General features: G+C 36.7%; 1 protein-coding gene across 1 annotated transcript in view; it reads left to right on the top strand.

Moving 5' to 3' along the window:
• The window catches only part of AHR (aryl hydrocarbon receptor), a 63,843-nt gene that overhangs the window by 6,901 nt on the left and 31,880 nt on the right, over positions 1–25,062 (top strand). Inside the window, exon 2 of the mRNA XM_040589967.1 lies at positions 1,362–1,549. Coding sequence (XP_040445901.1) covers positions 1,362–1,549 — 188 coding nt within the window. The remainder of the gene's footprint in view (positions 1–1,361; positions 1,550–25,062) is intronic.

Here is a 25,062-nt window from a genome sequence, read left to right as displayed (position 1 = left end):
GGGAACAGGCAGCAAGACTTATTTTTGACAAGTGACACTTACTCAAGTGTCTGTATTATTCAATGATGCCTGTAAGAAGAAGGGCTTAAATGTAAACTAACAAGAAATCTAATTGAAATATGAAGTAAAAGCAAGCTAAAAATAGGTATGTCCACTCTGTTGCTACTTATTTGACTGGAAGTATTAGTTGAAATTATTTTTCAGCATGGTTTACTTTCAGCAGTAGCAAAAATAACTCTTGGAGCTTTTGCAATTTCTCATTGTAAGGTTGAGAGAAGGACGAAGCTTGGAAGCAGACTAAATGAAATACTGAAGAAATTAACTGCTGAAAGTATTTATGCGTAGTATTTTGGTGAGTGATACATCTTGCAGAACCAATGTTTCTATGAGAGCAGCACACATTGGTCACTGCTGCAGATCTTAAGTAGAACTGCCGTACTGGAAAAGTGATAATGAATCATTCTAATTAGAAAACTGTTCAATAAATGTAATAAAATCTGCTATGGCTCTTGCAGACAAATGATTTTGTTTCAGTATTGGCTTGTAATGACTAACTTTAATTCAGATGAGTAGGGGTTTAACCTGGCTTTTAGACATCTGTGTCTGTGATATGGGAAGGTATGAGTATCCAAGTATCTGGAATGGGAGCTCAGGCTAGACATGAATGGAAAATAGCAAGTTTACAAAAACTTTATGTAATTCATAACAAAGCTTTTTTAATTGTGCATTTTAATGTAGAAAGTTGTGCTTTTGTCATGCTGTGCTCGAAATGCTGTCAGCTGAGAGGTGGCTTAAAGGGTAAGCTCGATAGTGTTTGCTGTATCTCTTGTTTTCTTGTGCAGTTGTGGATGCCTTGTTGTCTAGCAAGTTACTGAAACTTTTGTTGTATTCAGTTGACAATATCATGTTCCAAACACTGACAAAAATTAAGGACACCTGTGAAAAATTGTAACTGAAGTGAAAGAGTGTACTGTCAAATACAAATAATTCAATAATTTTTAGTAAGATGTGTACAAATGCAAGACTAACATTTGGAAGAATTCAAGTGACATTTGAATGAAAGTATAGGAATCTTTTTATAAAAAATGCTGAATCTGAGGTTTCAAATGTTCATTACATGTTCAAATAGCCATTGTGAGTCTAGCTGCTTCATTTAACAGTGTGTGTGTGTGTCGGGGGGGATGATGTTAAACCATTCTATTTTTTTTTCAAATGGAAAACAGAAGCCACTTGAGGAAGACACTTTGCTTGTTAAATTTTAAAAGGCAATCTGTAATATTAGGTTTGGCAAATACTTACCTTTATTTTGGGAAAGAAATTATGTTTATATTGTGTTTGTTTTTGGGTTTTTTTTGCCACAGAGTAAAGCCATCTCCAGCTGAAGGAGTCAAGTCTAATCCATCCAAAAGACACAGGGACCGCTTGAATGCAGAGTTGGACCGCTTGGCTAGCCTTCTGCCTTTCCCTCAAGATGTTATCGCCAAATTGGATAAGCTGTCTGTCCTTAGGCTCAGTGTCAGTTACCTGAGAGCCAAAAGTTTTTTTGACGGTAAGGATTAGGAATTTATTTGGTTTTGGACTGCTTGTAAAATTCTGTTGGTACTGTATCTTGATTTCAGCTGTTTAAGTACTTAAACTGTTAAATTTATCAGTATTTCAATAGAACATCCAGTTGCATGGGTATATACAACATAACCATATAAAGTTTCTTGAAAACCAAATGTAACTACTTATATTTCACTTAAATCACCAGTCTTTCAAGCCTTTGCATTTGGAATTAATAATTGCTCTTAAGTCTCTCAGTCCTTTTCACTAGACTATCAAAGATACTTAAGCGGTTTTGTTTTTTCCCTTCCGAAAATCACCTTCATAAAACTATTACTGTTAAAATGTCATATGAATTCCCATTAGCTGTTTGATTTGCTTAATGGTGCATCACAAATTACTTTGTTTTAACGTAAAGTAATTGCTAGTGCCCCTTCCTTATCACAAAATTGACTTGTAAAGAAAGAGAGGCAAAGTCTTTCCTGTGTTCAAGCCCTGATTAAGGCAGGGCATGAGGCATTAAGATGACAGCTAAGGTTCTCCAATTGTGTGGGCAGGTTTTCAGTGACCCCAGCCCTGGCAAAGGTAATACAGCAGCACTTGGAATAGTAATCAGGCCAGAAGGATGTGTTCCCTTACACCATCTCAGAGCTGGGCAAGGAGTCCTCTACCCCTCTCCCTCGGTACCTGAACTATTTTGTAGGGTGAGATCTGATGGCTGGCTTCATGCCTATTTCTTCGAGGGCAGAAATAGTCTGGTCCTTTTCACTGCTGGAATAAGCCAGGGAGCTTGTATTAAAACAATTGTCCTTTTTTTACCAGTCAGTGAAGTTTATATTATTATTTATATTGTATATATTATACTGAAGATGGAATTATGTTGATCAGCTGTAGCTAAGAAATCTTGCTTACAATGGAATTGATAGTAAAACAAAACAAAACAACCCCCAAAAAACCAAAAAACCCCAAACAAACAAAACCTCAACCTTTACAATTTAATAAGTTTTTGGACATTAAAATAGCCTCTGTCCTCATCAGTGGAAGATTTAGTGTTTCAGCTTCTTGATAAGTGACTCTATACCATGGATGAAAGGACTGAAGAAACCTAACTGCAGAAGACAGTTCTGCTTTTCCTGCAGGAATACAAAACACTTTATTTTCATTTATTGTGTCTACTGGCTTCAATTAAGTAATGTTCGTAAATTTCTATCCTGTGTTTTATTGCTTGAAGAATATAGGCAAGTGTCTTCATTTCTGTACTTGTTCAGGACAATTCTTAGTATGGAATCTACTCAAGGCTAGAGTTGGTCAAATATTTCTAGCAGGTTTTTTTCAAATGAAAATATTTACTCCTGTGAAATAGAAAGAGTTCTCTTGGCACATCAGTTCATCAAAGTCTTTGTGAGATGTCATCTCAGGTGGATTGCAGTAAAAAAAGTGATTTGGCTTGTCAGTGTTGTCTTGGTGAATTGAAGAGAAAATTCTAGTCTTGAACTTTTTTTTTTAAAAATAGTTTTCTGAAACAAGTAAAGATTGCAATTATTTGGGATGGAGCGATAATAGCAAATCTGTTTCTCATGCAATGGAAATGCTTGATTCTTGTTTCTCCTCCCCTGACAATTTGCACTTGAAGGTCCTAGAATAAAAGGGTTTAAGGCTATGATTTCTATATAGGAAAAAAATCTGTGGCTTTAGCTGTAAAGAAACCAAAATTTACATTAGTTGCTTGTTTCTAATTTGAACACAAAGGTAGCTTTCAACTCCTTAGCATGGTGATGAATTAGATGTGCTTTAGTGGCAGAGAAGTTATTTCAGGTTCTAATTTAACTACTGTGGATCCAAAGTTGAAGCAAACTTAACCTGTGTTTTCAACTCAGTAGCATACTATTAGCATGTTACCCACATCACACAACCATATGCAAGCTAATGCCACCATACTGAACCACTGCTGTGGAATACAGGGTATTTGATTTTGTTGTAATGAATTAAGTAGCAGAATTTTGATTTGCCTCGTAGGAAAGGACTTTTCAAACAAGTGCATGTACTAGATGCATTACAGCACAATGTTTTACCTATCGTCTTTATAAAATAAAAAAGCCTCAAATGATAAAAAGATAAATTATTTGACGTTGTTTATCTTGTGCGAGACATTGAATAGTGAAGGCAAAGCAAGTTTAGCCTGTACTTTCAGATAGAATAGCTTCAACAGAAGCTGTCTAACCTTTTTTAGTAGAAAAAGGCTTTTTACTACTACTTTTCAGGTCTTTGAACTGTAGGACTACCAACCAAGTTAGTAATCAGTATCTAGCTGAAGGAGTTTAAAGGCTACTAAAGTGAAGATAAACAAGAGTAATCAATCTATGACAGGTCCAGTATTGAAAAATAAGGATTTTTTACGCTATTTTAATGTACTTAAAAAACATGGAATCTATTTCAGTTGAACTTACCCCCTAAAAAAGAAATTAATGCTCTGAAGGACAAAATTAACAAAAATACCCTGAAACCCCTAGGTTAGAGTTTCATGATCTGTCTATGCAGTGCTTCTTACCGAATTGCTCTTTTGAAGGATTGTTTTGTGTGCTTAAATACATGCAGAAAGCCCTACAGAATAAATCTGGCAAATGCAGGAGTGAACACTGATTGTCACCTTGAGTGCCTAGACTGAGCCAACAGGTCCACTTTATTAATGCAGCGTGCTGAAGTGAAGGGAAACGCTAAATGAATAACAGGATGCAAATGGGGGGTGTGTAAATTCCTGCGGAAAGTAAAATATAAACGCGCAATCATATGATCTTGCTTGAAAGGAAACCCAAGTTTTTGCTGCAACAATAGATATTTTTTCAAAGAAAACACTTGCATTTTTCCAAGTTTAAATAATCCAGAGTGAATGCCTGTTTTCTGAAGGCGGAAGTCTGGGGAGGAAAAAAAAAAGCCCTGTTTTGTGAAAGACATCTCAAGAAGTTATATCAATTTGAAAAAAATGTACCTCACTTAGATGTCTATGAGGGTTTTTGTTGTTACTTTAAAAGCTAAGTGTATATATCTAAAAAAAGGAAAAGAAAAAAACCCCACCAATCAAACAGAAAAGTATCTTCCTCTGCCCCAGAGCTGAAGACAGATGAGTTTTTCCATAGTGTCAACTGAAACATGGTACTTAGGCATGCTTACCATATTTCAGGCTGTAGGAAATAGGTATACATTTTTTTTTTTCCTCTTCCACAACTCAAGATACACCCCTTTAGATACACTAGTTCCGTGTGGTCAGGTTAGTTTCAAGTCCGCGTGGTGTCAGAAGGCTTTCTGTATCCCCATGTCAAGTACTCTGGCATGCTTTTATATGTATGAATTTGACCTTGTAGTCAAGAAGGAAGTTTCAGTAGTGGCTTAAAATAATGTGTCTCAAGTCTGTTTCTTTATAAAGTCAAAGTTATTGCATGGTGAGACAAAGCTAAGGAGTGATTTAAGGTGGTGTCGCTTCTCAGCTGTGTGGTGCTACCTGTCTGTACTAAAGTGGATTAGCAGTCCTCAAAGTCAAGCAGGTTAGCTTAAGTCACCACTGGAGTATTTATTTTGTGCATGTAAGATACTTTCTGGAAGTGGCTTAAGGCAAGCTTTTTATTTTTAAGAGATTAGGATAAATCAGGCAGGTGTCTGCTGACTGTCGGTAAAGAAATACTTTGTATGTTTTCCTGGTATTGGGTCACCCTGTTTTGATGCTAAGTGCCTGTGCATGTGTGCATTCAGCAGTGAAAAGTATGAAGTAGAATATGGGACAACAGCTCTATGTGTGGGTGCAGGTTAGTGTGAGTTCAGCATCTGGAGCACAACTGGACAGTCATTTAGGCATAGCCTTGTTCCCAATACATGCTAAAGGAAAAAGCCCTTTTGCCTCTAGCTTTGGTCCTTATATAATGAATTGATAATAATTTAAATACTTTAATGCAGTAAGGAAGAACATTTATAATTAGTCATCTTGAGGTTTTGGTGAAGCAGCTAGATTAAAGAGATAAAAGTAAACTTTGTGTGATTGATCACTTTTTTTTAATAGTATGGGCATGATTTTTCATCTTAAAGGTATACTGAGAATTAAGGAAAGCCTTGCAGGATCTAAAATGAAGTAGCTGTGCTCTATGTGTATGTATCGATACATTAGAAACAAATTTTAACATGTTGCTTATTAATTATCCTTTCATCCATTTAGCTAAGAATTCCTGTGGCTTAAAATATGTGTTTTTTCCCCCTCTTGCTTATTGGACAGTTTTCTGCAATTACAGAAGAAAGTTTCTGCTCAAAATTAGTTTAGAATTGGTTTCTTATGTTGTATGCAAGTGATTCTGGCAAGCACAGCAATAACAAAATAATTAAGAATTTTTTCCAGTAAGTTTGTGTTGCCTAATTTTACTTTGTAATATAATTAACACACATTCCTTGGCATAAGATAGCTGAAATTTTGCACCCATTGTCATCACATAAAATACATTCTTTGATGTAATGTATTTTTCTTGTGATGCCTGCTGTTCTATCATACTGTGTATTGCAAAGAACAGACTGAATGTGGTTTCTGCTCTGGGGAATATAGCTTAAGATAAGATGTACAGATGGGAAAGACGGGCAAAGTGGGAGACAATGTATACATTCTGTTGCGCTGAGAAAGGCTGCAACATGTAGATAGCCATGCTGCCAAGTGTTCTGTGGTGGTCTGAAACAGAAACCTGAAAGGGTGGAACAAGTGATTACAACTCAACCTGTTAAGGCCAGGATAATACTGCAGGTCTGGCCTGACTTGCTTTGATTTCAGACTGTTACTATATTTACTTGCCATGTTTGTCTAATGCAGTGTTCCTCATGTATTCTCCGAAAGTGTGACTACCCTTTCACGTTACCCTCTTTCCCTGCTCCTCATACTGCCTACATGGACACTCCTGACTCGCACGTTAGGAAAAACTAAAGCCCTCCAGGGCAGAGCAGTGGAATCAGGCTGCACTTAATGCTTCAAAGTGTTTATGCTGATGCCGTATAGGAATTCACTGTTGCCAGCAGCTTCTGGTGGGCTTGACTAGACTTACTTAATTTATGACTCCGTCTTGAGCCATTTTTGTACTCTCAAGGTAGGAAAGAGCCCGTAGTTTGAGACAGATTTCTTGTGGGTTTTGTAGAACACTATCCGATTTCAACGTGAAGAAGTTAAATGGAGAATCCACCACATCTCCTGGTGATTATTCTAGCAGATATATCATCCTGTTAAAATATTATTCAGATTTAAATTTGCTTGATTTCCGGCCTTGAAAGTTATGTCATTCTCTTTCTAATTTCTACCATGAATTAATTTTCACGTTTTTGAATGAGCTGCTTTGAATCTTATCTGAGAGTTAGGAAAAAAAGAAAAGGCAAAATCCACTCAAACAAACCCACTATGTGTCCTTTTATACTGTCTGCCCCCGGCCCCAACCCAAAGTTATTACAAAATTTGAACTTTGGAACTGTAGTTATTTTGGTATCAGTCAATCATACCATTCAAGTTATTTCCTAATCCATGCTTGTTCTTCCACGCTGCTGTACTTGTCTTCCCCCCACCCCAATCCCCCGCGATTCATAGTGAGCATTTGTGACTGTCTGCTACAGGCTATTTTAGCCTGTATTTTACGTAACAGAACATAAGTAGGGATTTAGGCTTTGAAGTCCTAAATTCTGATCCTCAAAAATTATTATTAGAGCCATGTAACTGTGACATCACCTTAAATCTCAAAATGTGTATGTTTTTTCATTGTTACATGCTTATTCTTAGCTCTCTCGGAAACATTTTATTTTTAGGACTGCTGTGTTTGCTAGGCAGCCCTATACCCCTATGGACTGATATAATTGGCTTTAATATACCTTAAGACAAATGTCTAAAATTGAAAATTCTGTTTATATCACAAAGTAAGAGCCTAATATGTCAATATATTTGTAGGCTAAAAAGGAGGAACTGGGTACAAATACTGACAGTATACTCTTTGGATTTTCTTTTCCTGTTGCACTTTAGTATTTCAGCAATTAATGTTAATGATTGTTAGAATTCCCTTTGCAGGGAAGAGAAATAAAGGTTATCTCTTCTTCTCTGCCCTGTATGTATGTTTTAATCAAAGGCATATGGAAAGCCATTGTAGAAGCCTCATATGTTCCACAAAGCTGTTGTAAAATTTCTTAAAAACCCCATTCCAGTATGCAGAGCATTTGTCTTTTCCCATAGCTGTTTTTAATAGGGAGACTAGTTTTACAGCATACTGTTCTGGGCTTTGCTCTGAATACCTGTTGCAGTGAATACTCTCTCATTTGCAAGATCAGAGCCTAAAATACAGTTTATCCTATGCTAACCATGTAGGTGTTCTGAAGATTGGCATTGTTAGGGTTAGCATGACATTCAAGCCCAGAATGGGTACCAAGATAAAAAGCCTGGCTTTGGGAACTACTGCTGGTTCTCTGACACTGTGTATTCCGAATCTTGCAATCTTTGTTAATGTTTTTATTACTACGCTGTAGCACCTAAAGATAATGAGATGTGGAGCTTGTTGTTGTTATACAAATCATGGTAACCGATCCCTCCTGCAAAGACAGTTTGAGTGGGGAAGTATGATTAGAGCTAGCACCAGGCTCTCCAGATCTGTCTTCCATGGGCTTTGTGATTCACCCATTTGAATTTGTCCAAGTGTAGTTAGCTTGACTACGACTTTAAAAATATGTCCTGGTAATTTAAGACTTTGGTATGAATACACTTTAAAAATTTGTAGAAATCATCTATTATTACTGGAATAGCTTTTAATACTGTGTGCCTTTATAACTCTGCAGTTTTCCTCCTGTGTGTGCTTGTTGACAGGAGAAATGCCCTAGCTTTTCCTGTTAGACTTTATCTGTGTTCTGATAAGGAAGTAAGACTTGCTTGTGTGCTTGAGCTCTGTAGATGTTTACAGTTCGAACCAGTTATAACAGTGTTTATTTTGCCTCAGTAAACAAAAACTTTAACTCTGTTAAAACAGTTTCTGCTCCATACATGCTTTGATAGAACACTAGTTAAAGAATGATTGCTTTGGTGGATAGTTTTGGAAATCTAGCTAGAAGACTGGAAGCTAATTCTAGTTCCCAGAGCTCAGTGGTTGTAACAGGTTCATTTATAATTTCTTTTTAAGAGAATCTGAAAAAGTTAAAAAATAACCAATTTCAAATGAGCTCTTCAGAGTTTCAGATAGTGTATTGATACATGTTTCCTGGGAGAAGCCTCCTGGGAGTTCCTGCACCTCAGTACAGTGATGGACTGTCCAAGCTGTATTTTAACAGGTATTCTGTTAATGATAAAACTTAGTTATTCTAGAAACTTAAATGAAGTAAACTGTAAGAACCACAATAGGATTATCTGAAATTGTCTTGAGAAAATGTAGGTTTGCTGTTTGCCAGCTGTGAACATTAAAGGGGACATACAAATACGAATTAGTTGCCCTCAGTGATGCATGCTAAACTCTGCTTTTAATTAAACAAGAAGATGCTCACTTTTCCACTGAATAATTGCCTCTTGAAATTCAACCCATCTGCCTTTTGAATTGCTCAGTAATGCACACTTTATGTGTGGAGTCATATAACATCTAATAAGCTGAAAGACAGACGTGCTTGGCCCCTCAAGAAAAATTCTGATTGTATAAAGTAGGAGTTTACTGGAGCAAGTCCATGGCCTAGATGGGCAAATATTCTGACTCCCCATCAGACTCTATTGTCATGTCTTCAGCAGTACAATTCCTGTGGGTTAGCACAAGACACTAGCTTTTTCTACTGAAGTATTCCATTTCAGTGAATTAATTTTTGCCCCTTGATGTCTACATGGAGGTTACAAGTTGTTGAAGGATGAAGTCTTTCCTTTACTGATTATTATTTTTTTTTATTTTTTTTATTTTTTTTTAGGATGTGCCACATAAATATTTTCCATGTTTGGAAGAAGACTTAAGGGTAGCCCCTAGTGTCCCTCCTCGCTTGTACCATTTGTTGTTTGGTGTACTTGTTACCAGACAATGATAAGAGACATGCCAGAACAAATAATTCCAGTCTTTCCTTCTTGTTCTCACAACTGCTTTTAATTTTCCTTTGATACCATCGTGCTCAGTGTGGTGCTGTATGTAGTATCTTACCAGAGACCAGGCTGTTGATTTGATCACATTAAAGGATGTTGAAATGTATCTGTCATGATACAGCACTCTGATGCTGAAGGTTTTTGTTAATATACTTTCTTGACCTATTTAATGGGAAGCTTTGTAGACCGGTGGAGCCTCATAGATTTTGTGTTTTGTAGCTGATCCTTCAGAAGGATAAAAATGCAAATATGAATTCCTGGTTGGTATGCTAATTGTGTCATAAATGCTAATGAATTAAACCTAGTGATGTGGAAAGAAAAAAAACATTGCCCCTCTTTGTGCATCACATGAGCATTTGAAGATATAACGCAAGGCTTATGCTCTCCTGCAGCTGTAAGAGTTTTTAGGAATATATCAGCCTGAGTATTTCTGAAGTGTCCCTCCGTCCTCTGCTTGTCTCAGGCTGTATCAGCGGACTGTGGGCCCTCTGATGTCCTTGCAATGACTTACCTTCAGTGCAGGGAGTGTCAGCTACCCTGAACCCCTCAGTGTTTCTTGTAACATGGATGTACTACTCTGAAATGGCTACTGCCTTAAGTGAAGAAATTCTGCCTCAGCTTTTACATTCTGATAATAGTAGTCTTCTGCATCTGTAGACTATGGGCAAATCATGCCTGACAAAACCTACCTGCCTTTTATGAAGGGTACCTGGTTTTGCGGACAATGGGAGAGCAGTGGTATTGTTTCCCTTGACTTCAACAAAGTTTTCAGTGTTGACTATCATTGTTTTTGTATCACCAAGTTGGTGAATTAGGATTTCTCCAGAGCATCCCTCTAATTCTGTCCCAAGTGATCTGTTCCTCTTCCCCTCTGTATAGTACAATTCAGGTCTAACTGGGTTGACCTCAAGGGCAACCTTTGAAATACAGGGGGTGACTAGAGGTTTCTGCAAGGGACGAGGAAGGACTCATCTTTTAGAATGAGGATATGTATGTGGCTTCAACAGAACACATCCATGGACCTTGACAGTGAAATAAACTGGGAATAAGTCTCATACCCTAAGTAGAGAAAAGAAAGTCTTGGACTGGAAAGGAAGCAACCCTCCAAAAGCCCACTTGATTCCCTTGCCATGCTTCAGTCGTTGCAGAAAGTCTTCTGTTAAATTGCTGAAAAGTTTTGAGCTGGCATAAAAACACAACTTCATTTCTTTTGGTGGAATGTATGTATGGGGTTTTGTTCATCCATTTAAATGGGATATTTCTGTTAAAGTGCTTTTTCACTAGTACCCTTATATAGCAAGGTTTGAACTTGAATTATCTTCTAAAGAAACCTTTCAAACCACTTCCATACCCTTTTAATGTAATAGTGGCAAAACTCATCATCACATTTTACTAGTAAAATAATGAAACTGTACTGTTTCATATGTGGAATGTAACAGTTTCCTTTTTTCCGTTAAAATCATACAGAAATTCCCCAGACAAAAATTCTATGAAGTTGCTGTTAAGCTATCAGCTGGATGAAGCCAAAATTAAGACGTTGTTTCAGTAGGGAAAAAACCAACAAACAAACCAGATTTGAGTTAATCAGTAATTACCAGGTCCAGGTTGAGTGAGATGAGTTCCTTACTGAAACTGATATGTAAGAAACTGTGAACTCTAACGGGAGTTTAAAAATCACTTTAGATTCCTGGCTTTATAATAAAAAATGACTATTGATGTATAATACTGAGAGAACAGCTGTTTTCGTAAGATTTGGGGTTTTTTTACAAGAGTTTAACCATTTGTTTTGGAATGAACAATTTAATTTAAAAAAATATCTGTGGTGTTAACTGTCATTTTCTGCTTGGTATTAACCTGTCTTTTCTACAAATCAAAAGCATAGCAAATGATGATTTTTAAATATAATGTCTGATTATTTAATTATGTAATAATGTCTGATTAGCTTTATGTATATGAACTTTCTGTGTTGCTCTAACATATGGAAAAATTAAATTACAGGAAAAGAATACTCTGTTTTAGGAACAAATGGTTCAAAAACCCAAAAATGTGATAGATAGGTGCCTCTGTGCATCTAGGCACCTCGTTCCAGAAGGAAGTGAATCACTTCACCTTCTTCTTTGACTTTCTATCCCTGTCCTCAAAAATTTTTGCAAGATTTTTTCCTCCCCTTTTTGTTGCTAAAGCAATATCATATTAACAGGTCTGATGGTAAATCACAATGTACAAGCATGCACCTCCTGATGACTTTTTTTTTCTGTAGAAGCAAGGAAGATGTACCCAGACAAGCAACTGAATGGGAAATATCACAGAAGAAATACAGGTGTGCCAGGACATGTTTTTGGTGATTCACCAGGTGACTGTCACCTCTGTGATAGTTACAGAACAAGAGTTCATTGCCTCTAAATCTGGAAACCACAAGCACTGTACAGTTTGGGATGTGGTTGTTGAGCTTCAAAGCCCAAGTGAGAGTTCACAAATTTGAACAACTGCTTGTTTCCTGAGATTTATTTTTCTGTTTTAAAGTAAATGACAAAAGCAAAAGTAAAGTTATATTCCATATGTGTGCTTAAAAAAAAAAAACAAACTAAAATTCTGGCATCAGGTGACTAGGTACAACTGGCTAGCTGTAGAAGCACTGCACAGTAATTGCTGTTCCGCTGCATTATAGCTATGTCATGTACAGTAATTCTTCAGGGTTTGTTTTTTTTTCTCAGCTCCAGGCTCTAAGTTGAAGAGAACTACCATTGATGTATTAGAAGCTCAGAAATTCCCAGACAGCATATAGATACCGCTGACCCTCTTAGAGAAAGACATAATAGTTTATTCCTGATCTTACACTTCATCGTCCTGTAACCTTCTGCCTATTCTTGCTCTCAGAAATGGCTGATTGCCTTTCAACTCCCATATAAATCTCATCCTGTTTCCCTTTACATTCTCCAAATCTGGGAGCCTGATGGGGGTATTCTGAGCAAGAAGCACTCACATGCTTGTAGGCTTTGAGAGAGCTTTTGTTGCATAGTGTTTGTGACTGCTTCTGATCCCCCCCCCCCCGCCCTTTCTTTTTTTCCCCTCTTCTCCCCACCCTGAGCAGCTCAGTGGCTCTTAATGCCTACCACACACATAAAATAACTTTGAAGTGTCTTGCATAGCACAGTTTGGGAACATCTGCTTTAGGTAGTGCAAGTCTTTGTGCAAACAGTCTTGAGTCTTCAACATGCAATGACTGAACTCTCATTTTTGGAGGTACACGCGTGCTGACTTGGTGTGGTGTTTCTGGAGTGATTAATTAGCAGGCTGTGAACTAAGTTCAGCATCACTCAATCACTTCAGGGGAAAAATACACAATTTGCTTGTTGGTTTTGCTTCTACTTAAGAAAACATAGCAGTGTGTTAAGTACCACTTTGTGGCAAATGAAGATATGTCCCCCGTTTAAGGGAGACTACTGCATAAACACTTGACATTCCACGTTTGATATTGCTGCTACTCTTTATTTAAAAAGCAACATTAAAAATGATAACCTGAGTTTGGCTGTCCTGTATAGCAGAGCTTGAGTTGGTTTTAATGCATGTTGTGGGCAATCCAGTGGTGTATAATTTTTTTTTTTCAGATCTTTAATAGGAGATTTTCAAAATTTATTTATTTTAATCTCTTAACTGTCTTAAGAGAAGCACTAATCTGCTTCAATGAACTTCAGGGCTTGCTGAGCTGCATTTTGGGAATGGATCAAAAAGTATTTTATGAAATTGAGAAAAATCTCATACATGATCTGGTTAAACTTCAGGTTCTTGTGGTATGTGAATGTTGTAAAACAGCTTTTTAAGTCTTTATGGAACTTATATTAAGCAAATCTAGGAAAATCTAATGTCTTGGTTCTGTAAAGTGCTTTTAAAACCAGTAAATGTGTTTCTTCAATGTCGTAACTTCAGCCGTGTTAAAGAATGCCATGGCTACTGTTAATGCTTTTGAGACACTGGCTCTATGTGGGTGTGATATTGTAGGGAAAAGAATTCAGTTACTCATTAATACGTATTTTGCAAAACATTTTACTTTAAGCACCCAGCAGGCATTTTTGTATAAGCCAGTAGGTTGATTAACTTCATCTGCCATGTAACTAACTTGACAAACTATCCCTTTTCTGGTGTCTCACATGGAGGACTAGAATATTATGCAAGATACTGAAAATGAAATTAATTCTACAGATGTGGAAAAAAAAAACCCAATTCATTAATTTTGGTCATAGTTTTTCTGTAGTCACTAATATGACTTTACTACTTGGTAGCAGTCAATTTTATAGATGGTAGCAGCTGTGTCTTCAGGAGTGTGATTTAGCCTACAGTTTGTAGGATTTGTCAGGGTGGGAGAAGACAGACAGTTAGAGCTCAGGCATTATACTGCTGATCTTATGCTAGTTTTCCATTTTAGTGGGTCTAGCAGTAGAATGTGAGTTGTTTTGTTTGATTTTGGTTGTTGGGTTGTTTTTTTTTAGACTTGTGATGTTTCTGGTACCTCAAAGGTCAAGAGATCTGTCAAGAAATTTTAGAGGATATACTGCTGATGTTATGAGTTTTGTATATTTGAACTGAATTTGGAGCCAAGGGTGGATAAAAGCAGAGGATGCTTCTACAAACTAATTAGGATGCTTGGTCAGAGAATTAAATAGGACAGACACTTGGTGAAAGAGAGTCAGAATTAAATACAGCAGACACCCAGTAAAACAGAGAAAGCTATAAAATTTGTGTATACAAATGAAAAGTTTAAAAGCATAGTTAGACTAAGAAAGATTTTAAATTTAAGCAATAAGGAAGGCTGGGAAAAGATGGAATGGTGGAATATCGTAATAACTATTATTAGCTATATAGAAAAAAAAATTCAAGCAAAGAGTTGGATTACTAATAATGTAAAAAATGTAGAAAGACTTACGCTACCTCTTCTAACTTAAAGTGTTGGAGATACTAATGACAGAAGAGGAAGTGCCTGAGCAGGCAAACTTTTAAAAATAATATGCCATCAGGCTCTACCTGTTATGTGTGCAAAAACACTGGAGGAATTTTACAAGCTTTTTTTTTTCTTGCAGGATTTGAATTTGTCTGAATTAGAACAAAGCAGAAGAATGCGACAAAAAACTTGCACAAAATGGGGAAACATGGCTGTGTTTGAGAGGAACCTTAGCAAGTGTTTCTGTTCCACTCCTCTCAACTTTAGATTACTTTGCTGTCATTTTATGTCACTTGTAACATCCATTTCTGTCTATTTGTCTTGTGCAAAGGATGTGTTAAGTAGATGGTAGCACCAGAAACATGTTTCCATTCATCAGTTCAAGTAGCAGCGCTGAGGAGCAGCTTGCATTGTGAAATGCATCTCATCTCTGGAACAGCAGGGCTGAAATGAGTTGCTACAAAGCCATGTTTTGGGGAAGGTTATTACATTTTATAGGTAGTTTCATTCTGTCTTTTAATGGAGAGAGACGCTATCTGAAGTGCAAGACTGGGGACAGATTATCTGATGTAGTCTTGAGCATTCCGCTATTTGAGGTCTCATACATGACTTAGTGACTAGTCTGGTAATAAACAACTAAGACTCTCCCTCGTTTTTAGGCCTTCACCTTATTTTCCCAGTTTGAGCCCCATTTGTCCTAGGAAAGAATACAGCCACATTCATTTTTGCCTCTTCTTTCCCAGGAAACCCATATATAAATTACTTTATAATCTCTTGGAGGGGATTTGTCTTATTAAGGAACATAAATGGAAATTAACAGGGAGGGAAGGCGGTATCAGGTGGAAGCGAGCAGATTCAAATGATACACTATGAGATGGTTATAACCAGAAGCAGGAGAAACACTTCTGCTTTAAACCTGTCTCAGAAAATGCCCTTTGCAGAATCTTTCAGTGCTGTTCGAAGTCATGTGCTGCTTGAAACTTTATGGGATGTTATCTGTGAAATTTTATAGGAAAAGATCTGTCTCCCTTCTGATGTAGTAATGGCCCCCCAAGCCTACAGTTGCTCTCTTTTGTAAAGTGGGTCACATTCCTCTCAGGACGAAAATAAAATGTAGGAATTTACACTGTATATAAATATTTTCATACTTGAGGTATCTGTCAAGTATTCTGAAGATTCTTTGGCTGCATTAGCCAACCCTACACCCACAGCCATATTAAAGTAAATGTCAAATTAGAACCATGTCAAATTAAATGGAAGGTTCAAGAAACTTTTGGAGGAATTGCTTTAATTTCGCTTTTTTTTTTCCCTCTGTAGCAAGTTACAACAGCGAGAACACAGCTATATTTCAAACACTCAGATTTTCTGACGTGGGGGTTTCATGATGGCATTATCTGCACAGCTACATGATTCTTACAGGGATCTTTCTAGGGCTCCATGATCTTTCTCTGGAGTTCCTGCCTTCATATATGTGTTTACTGACCTCATTGACCTCATATGCCATGGTCAGATTCTCTCGTTTCTGTTCATCGTCTCTGGTGAAACAACCCAGTAGGTGCTATTAGGACCATTCTTAGCATGAAGAATTTGAATTCCACAATTGAGGGACTTATTCAATGGTATGATTTCCATTTTATACTTCAGATGTCTAGATATGTTGTGAAAGGTTCTCTGGGAAGACATGCATCAGTGTTACCACCCTGATACGGCACAGGAGGATTTAATCTTCCTTAATTAGAAACTTGATGCTTAAGAGAGGGTGCAGCTTATTTGGCAACATCTGTGGGATGTCTAGAGAGTCAGTTCTGTGTTTTAATAGCTTTATATTTTTGTTTGTGATTTCATCATTACAATCAGTAGGAACCAAAGCACTAAACCACTAAATGACACTTTTTGTCAAAAATTAGCCTAGGAAGTAACAAATCCATATTATGGGATATTTACTGCATTTAGGTGTATATTAAGACCACAAATCGAACTCTTTTCCTCTCAAGGCATTGATAATAGCCTTAAGTGATTTACACTTAGAAGATACTTGTGTAATTTCTGGTAACTCAAAAATTAAGCTCAACCAGGTAAATTGTTAGCTAATGCAGTGTTTGAATATAACGTTGCTACAGCATCACATTTTTGATGTAGTTGTGTCTGTCTTCCTTCTGAATGTGATCATAGACTGCGTGTTTCTCAAATTGAATTTAAAGATGAATTGTCCTTGCACTTAAAAGGCTCTGTGTAAGGAAGTTACATCCATAAAATAAATGGAACTAAGAGATGCAAATAAAGAATGGTATAAAAGCTGATTATTTTTGTATTTTTGTGCCATGCTACAATGAAGGTTGTAATCAGCTGTGATACCCAAATTTGGTTTTTAGTTTTATGATCAAGATTAATTGTTTATAGCAGAAGCTTTTGCTGTTTTGCGTGCAGAATAAGTTGCTTCCAGGGAACAGAATGGTTATAAAGTATTTTGTCTCTTGAATTTATTCTGCAGAGCTGGCAGCTGTATGTTTATATATGCACAGTTGGTGTAATACTGCTAAATACTTGGAATGAAATAGTAGATTTTTTTGGCACTAGGATCTAAGGGTGGAAATGCCATTTGGTACTTAACAGCAGAAAGTTGTAAATTACTACAGTACTAACTAGACTAAACACCCATAGTTCCTTTCTTAAGAAATACATTACTGAACTCCATCTAGTTTATTTATAATTTGCCCTTAAGTTATGCCAGTTATGTTTGGAAAATTCAAGAAATTGTCAATAGAGTATGTCAAAGTATTTTTGCACAATTTTTTGCTCATATTTTAAACTGTTAGGCTAAATGCATATATTTCTGGAATTTCATAGTTTTTTTCTGGTGAAAATCAGAAAATATCAGAAATAATTAATATAAATTGCTTTATGTAACAATTGTGCAAAGATAACTTGACACACATTTTGGGGAGGAGCTGCTCAACTACTAGAAATGCTTTTGCTTTTCTTCCTGGCTAAACCCCAAATATTCTAAGCATATGGAACAATTTAGCAGAAAATACATAATTATCAAACAGATCTGTCTTTGCCACCTTGGACATTATTTCTTGTGGCAGGGTAAATGAAACCTCATGTTTAGATTTTGTTCCATTTGATCTTCCACTGTATTGGCAGAAGATTAAAAAAAAAAAAACACAGATGGCATCATTAAAATATGAGTTGATTTGTGCTTACTCTAATAAGAATCTGAATATACTTGATAAAGGCATGGCACAAACTTCTAACTGAAATTTTGAAGCAAAGAAACCAAAGTACATTTATCTTGGTAAGAACCTGAACAATCTATGTAACTGTAAAAACAAGTTTAATATCATGCAGGTGTTCACAATCAAATGTATGCACATTATTACATTCATTATAAATAAAGCTGCTGTCAAGTTTTGGCTTTAAGCTTGTTTGTGTTTTACTTTTCTATTCAGATGCCAAAATTGGTGAATGCTAATTCTCCATTGCAGTGTCCACTCTGTGGCCAGATACCCGTACTGATGTCGTAATCTTATCTATAAAAAAACCCCCAACTTTTTACATCATAAGAAATATGATGTCAAGAATAATTCAGTATGTGCCCTGTTAAATGACTTCTGATTTCTCTTAATTAACTTACTTGATCCAAAGTCCTTTTAAAACTGAGTTTTCTGGACTAGGTTATGCATTTCCCATGAAGCCTGCATCCCGTAAGAGTGGAATAGCCCTTTCAGCGAGGGCTGGATTAGGGACTGATCTTGTCCTTTGTGGTCAGTGCCCTGCTTTCTGATTTTAACTTTCAGGCTTGAGAAACTTTTTATTCTTTTCTGTAAGATAGAAAATGTTAAACAGGAAGCGTAGATATTACCTGTACCCCCAGCTTTAAGACTGACTTCTACTGCAGTGGAAAAAGGAGTGGGAACCACCTGTAGCGGAGGGGTGAATGAAACCTGGGTTTAGCATAGCCTGATACTGTAAAAAAGGGCTATGTAGCTTTCTACAGACATGTATAAGAATCTGTGGCTACCAGCTGTCAGAAGAACCTGAATTTATGCCATATGGGGGAGAGTCAGGGGAACGTCTAGTTTCTGGACCATGCTTGGGGTCAGGATAAAGTGGGTGCCAAGCCATTCTTTCCCATCCCGAGGGTGGTATGGCGGCTATACATGGTGGAACTTACGGTGAAACTTAGGAAACTGAGTATGTGTGGTATTTAGATTGTGAGATTTTAAATATTACGTGGGGTGTAGAACCCCAAATTTCATTTATGAGGTCTTTTATAAAGATCTGGCCTTCTGGAGTTGAGATATACAGTATTCTAGTCTATATCAATATTGACCTCTAATACAATTGTCTACGTTAAAACAGGATTTCCTATTATGTAACTGTTTTCAGAAGTCTGCGAGCCAGATAATAACTGTTCAGACCACCTACTAAAATGTTAAGAATGTTTCTTGCTTCAGTAGCTACAGTTAATAAATACCAATGAAAAGTATTTTTATAAACTGGTTGTTCTTGTTCCAGCTTTTCTGGTGGGACTTAGATACAGTGATGGGGAGGACTGTTCATTAAATTGCACTAGTTGTCTTTTTGTTTCTTTTTTTCTTCTGAAGCTTTTGGTGGAGTCTTTTGAAGCAATCTTGGAGACAGTGTTGGGTGGTGTGTTCCCATAGCACGTGGTTACTCCCATTTATCAAACTTAGTTTAAAACAAGTGAGAACCTCTAGAAGATCTGAGAGAAATAAATGTCATTCTGTTTGTAAAATCAAGTTAGGGTGTTATGAATATAATTGGAATGGGTGCAGAGAAGGCCTATAGAGTGTATATTACAGGAGGTGACTCTGAGTTTGTCATGCTTAGCACGGCGGAATTAAGGCTGTGGGTTATGATTGCTGTCAATGAATATACCAGGTAGGGTAATGCTGAGAAGGCAGAAGCGCTGTTAATGGGCAGTGTTGTCACAGGAGGACATAGGAATAAACCGCACATGATGAAATGTGTGCTGGAGATTTGAAGGTTTCCAGTAGCAAAATAAGCCTTACTGGAATTTCAGAAAAAAAGAGGAGGGACTAAGTATTCTAAAGATTTAGCTTGATATTTACTGTGGTGATGTGGTACTTCTCAAGTCTTAAATTCTTAAAGCAGTTACTGACTGGAAAAGGTTTTTTTTCACCTTTAAGACATTACACCTTCCAGCTTAGCTTTCTGATGGCATTTCAGCTGCAGTAAGGGTTGATTATTCTTCAAAAAGCATTTCAAGAGGAAAGGGTAGTTACTTATGTACAGCCTTTCAAATGTCAAAGTTTCTTTAGGAATAAGAATATATGGAATTCCCAAATGAGCAAGGAATGTGTGTGAAACAGTCAATGAAGTGGGTTGTTCTTTCTGTGCATCTAGCAAAGTCTCATATATTCTGTAAAACTGGAACAAAGTAATGTGGAAACAGATGGAAATCCTTTTTGAATTGTGGTGTAGAATTGTCAGCTCCAGAGATACAAGTTAGTGCAACAACACATCACGGGTAGCTTATCAGTGGCATGGCCAGGTAGTGTCACAGCTCTGGAAAGGTCCAATGTACTGTCGGATTGTCACAGTAAGTTGCATTTCTAAATAGTTTGAAAACACACACATACACCCAATACAAACAAAACCCCCCCAACCCCTCCCTTCCCCAACCAAAAAAACTCTGCAAGTTGTCACAAGACATGTAGTTCTTCTACAGTATGAAACTACAAGATGCTGAAATCCTGTACTAGAAGTTTCAGATATTCTCGTTCATCTTTTCGTTTTGTGTGATTGCTCTCCAGGGCAGTCTTCTCAAGGCAGGAGCTTTGTTTATGTGTATCAGTGGATCGATTAAGCGATGATGCTTAATTAATACTGTTTCAGTATCTATCTTGATTTCTGAGGCAGTTTAACAATAGAATGGAAGTATTGAAAATATTGAGACAATTTTATGTAGTCTCTAATTTACTGAAAAGGTTGTGCTATGAAAGGGGTGTATAATTTTTGTATTTAGAATTATCTGGAATAGAGCCTTAACTGGAATGATTATTTAAATCATAAGTAAAACTGTAGATTGAATTTTGAATCTTAAGAACATAAAACATGTTAAAATATTTTTAAGGCAAAATAAGGGCTTTGTCTATGAGAACTGGTAGATGTGCCTGGTAACGCACTAATCAAACTAGGCTTTTGTTTTGTCTTTACTGTGGCTGTCTTCATCACTTCCCACTCAATTGAGCAGTTACTTTTCTGGAAGTCTAGTAAATGAGTTGTCCAGTTGAATGTGTGTGTTAATACTTAGTGTAATGTATCTAAGGTATATTTTAATAAGTAGTATAAAGTCCTCTAATATTAGAATTAATGGAGTAAGATTTGCAAAACTTACAGCCATGGTACGTCTGTGATTTTATCAGACCACTTCTGTCTGAAAATGGAAGTATTCACAGGTTCACTCATGGATGGACTAAAAAAGGCAGTCTGTGGAATGCATCCCAGTGAGGGACAGCAGGTGACAGGAGGCAGAGGTTCCGGTTTCCCTCAAATCCTCCTCTTCCAGAGTTTAACCTGTTTGTGCCAGTTCACCTTCTTCACAGCCTTCCTTGCCTTTCTCCTTCCCCTCTCCGTAAGGGTTGTAATGAATAAAATATAGTTTTCTTTTGCATCACAGCGTGAGTCTCAACAACATAAGTTACGTAATGGTAGCTGCTGCTAATTCTGCTTTCTGATGCTTGATCAAAATTACGGGCCACTGTCCTGTGTGACCTCCTAAGCACAGTCTTCAATAAAAGTGCCTGGGATGAAATCCAGTCTGACATTTTTTTCCATTTCTTTGCTCTTTATGTAGAAAGCCATTGACATTTTTACTGTGTTATATTTATACTATAACTATTCCTAGGTCTTTAATTCATAAACCCTACAGTTCAGTATAACAAAACAAAGTTGTCAGGAAGATTATATTGAAATACTATGCAATCATAAGCTTTAAACTATGTATTATCTGGTATGATTTTTATATAAGGCACTCACATCTCTCCCGATTAGAGAATCTGAACTTCAAAATCTTTACTGCGTTTATCCTTGCAGTGCTGCTGGAGTTAAGGTGCTCTTACTCTGGTTTCATAGTTATGGAAGAGAAGTGTGAAGTGCCTGTATGGTTTCTACCACATAGCACAGGAAGACGGTGTCAGAACCACAAAACCATCCATCCTCTCATCTTTTAGGCATATTTTTGATAACTTCCTTCTTGTCTTCAGCCTCTCTTTTTCTCACCCATTCACCAGACACCCGTATACGCACATCTATATTCTGTAGTGTACTTTATGATCCTATATTTACTTAAAAAGGGCCTGTTACCATGTGAAATATATACCTAAGCCACAGATGCTGCACTGTTTATTGCCTTTCTCATTTTTGGGTATGTAGTTCTGCTGTCTTAAAATGCTGCCATGGCTGAAGCTGTGTAGAAAGACAGCTGTCACTTTTGGAGACTGTTGCAGTTAAAACATCATTCTTTTAGGATATTTAACAGTGAAGTTTGTGATCTTTCTCCAAAAGAACAGTGAAACCCATTGTCTTGTCCAAGTTCTGCCTTAGGAAGTTGCCAATCTCAAATAAACTCATTAGGTAAGATCTAATTCCTGTCCTGGTTACCTGCCGTTACCTATTCAGCTTTCCATAGGAGAGCAAGGTTAAGGTTCATTTCTTCTAAGAGGCTTTCTGCTGGTATAAAAATAATAGCAGGGAGAGCTGGAGCTTTTTTTGTAGAGGCTTTCCTGTATTTCAGGTGCTAGAAAGAAGGGGATTGTGTTTTTTTCTTCCACCTGTTTAGTATTTACCCACGTAGTTGTGCACTTAGCAGAACAATCGCTTGTCAGTACAACAGATTATTAAAATATATCTTCCAGTTTTATTAAATGAGTTTTATGATTGAAACTGTTTCAGTAAACACATAGCTTTACATGCTGTAAAACAGCAACAAAGCCACTCGGTTTACCTTGTGTAAAACTTTAAGATGGTTTAAAAAGTTGCCGATATGCATTTGCGTGATTTTTTTTTTAATAATTTAATAATTAAATGACAAAAATGATGAATTTAAATGTAGATCTTTTATTCAAGATATAAATTCAAATCCATGCAGTGTTCATGTATAATGTATCAAAACCAGACTAAAGAAAGGGGAATTAAAATATTATGTTACACTATTCCAAGATAAGGTAGCTTATTAACAATAGGCATACAGAAAGATTTTGAAAAGTTTTTTTTATGCTTTTCTTTGTTGTTAATGTTGGTAAATTTTACCTGCTGTTACTAGGAGCAAAACTAGTTTTATGAAAAAATGATTTTACATCTTTTTTTTCCCTAAATAGAACAGTAAACTCATTTACCGTCTCGTAAATAATCTTGATCGAGAAATTTAATTTCTGGGAAATTTGTGGCTCCTTTTGAGTCTTGGCCAGTGAATTTTCATTGAAGTTTAGGTAGAAAAAAAAGGTGATACTCCTGCCAAGTTTTAGTCTGTCTTATGATTTATAACTATGAACATTAGAACAGTATCCTTGCTATAGACCTGGAAACCAAGTAGCACTGGTCTGAGCTCACAGACATGTCACTTCTGAAAGGGCGAGCAACAGACTTCCTTATGCCAAAAATAGCTTTTGTGCTAAATTATTAAAGCATAGTATTTGATCACAGATAAATGGAATATTATATATAGCACTTTGGACCTTTTTTATGTAGTGGGGGAAACCCCAGGTCATTTTAAAATCAATGGGTTTTGTTAGGTGAAACTGAAATATCACACATTCAAAAATCTTGGCATTGAAAAAAATGTTGTGTACTCTTTTTATTCCTCATGTGCGTTTGTTATATATTGATTGCAATGAAGAGAATATTTTAGACTCCTGCAGCATTTCAAGTAATGTGTAACACTTCTGTGCTTTTCTGTGTTTGAGTGTAAAATATGTATGAAGACATGTCTGAAGTGTAAGTACGGTGGGCCCTTGGGAAGTTCTGGAGCTGTACCTTGAGTAATTTCAGTCTAATGCTGACAAAATATTTACTGGTTTATTTTTGGTTTATTAGTCTGTTTTCATCTGTGGTCTGTGAAATGTTCAAGGATGTTTCTTAATAGAACCTTAATAATGGAAATTCTTTATCCTGATTATCCCAAAGGTATAAATAGTTCTCTTTAGTCTAGCAAACACATACAGCTTTATTGTAGTAGTTGCTTTGGTGGCAACATCTAAAGGTTCCTAATAGGTTCTAATGAAACCTTTTGTATTAAGGCACTTTTAACCCTTGTGTTCTGTTTTCTCTTTAGCCTAAGCATTTTGGGCAGATCCAATATTTCTTCCTCCCTTAAACAGTTTCTTGTATACTTGAACATTCTCACAGCTGGGTAGACTTGTGTTCTGTCTGCCATGTCTGTATAGCTGATGAGTTTGCATTTTACTTGGTTTGAATTTGGGTTGAACTAGAAAGTACTGGATGACTGGAAATTGAGGCGTGCACATACGCAGTATTTGTGTCATGTTCAGTGCAGTGCAGGTCTGTGGGACTGAGTGGTCTGGTTTGAGTCACTGCAACAAAATCTGCATTGCAAATGTGACACGTGTCTGGAAATTCTTAATTTCTAGAGATTTTTACCCATCAGTAGGCGATCTGTATCTGTACAGCAGTTAAGTTACTGATGCTCAGAAAGCCCAGGAAATTCCCAGAACCTGACCACTTACTTTTCGTCGTTGTTCTCTTCTCTTTTTTTAATTGATGGAAACATTTTTTTTAGGCTTCCCTCCATCTCTCTTGTTAAAACTTGTTCTGGTAAAAGTGTTATTCCCCCTCAGTCTCTTTTTTTTATTTCCTTCACCAGCTATAACCTACTAATATTTCTTTAAAAGTACTCATGGTGGTGTGATTTATCCTCTTGCGATAGCTGTTTCATGGTGTTTTCTGTCTCTTGAACCATGAATAATTTGTCAGAGTCCACATCAAGAAATGCCTGTCTCCCATGGCTCGTAGGTTCTTTCAGTTCTTTTTCCTAAATATGTCTCTGCATTAGCTGCAAATGTGCTCATGAATCAAAACACCACGTCCTCTAAGGTTGAAGGTTGGTTGTTACTAAATTTTTAACCTTTGTTTGGCTTTTGTTATGGAAATATCAAATACAGGCAGCTCTTGCTTATGTTTTATTAGTATTTTTCTGCTTTAAAATTAAAATATATTCTTTGAAAGCAATTCCAGCATTGTCATAATTGGGCACATTCAGTCATTCACATGCTTCAGAGGAAAAAAGGTACCTTTTGTTGCCAGTCGCTCTCAAATGTACAATTTCACCCTCATTTTGCCTATGTTTACAAAATCCAGTTACTCAACTTCCATGACTAGTTTTGTAAAATGTTTTCTGCATGTATTGCTCTGGACTGTGTCAGAACAGTGATGTATTTTTTTATGTTTTTATTAATGTATTTATGTTTTTAGTATTTTGAAA

This window comes from Falco naumanni, chromosome 4, assembly GCF_017639655.2.
Source record: "Falco naumanni isolate bFalNau1 chromosome 4, bFalNau1.pat, whole genome shotgun sequence".
In the NCBI taxonomy this organism is placed as follows: Eukaryota; Metazoa; Chordata; class Aves; order Falconiformes; family Falconidae; genus Falco; species Falco naumanni.
Note: the sequence above shows the minus strand (reverse complement) of the source record. Positions and strands in the feature narration are given on the sequence as shown.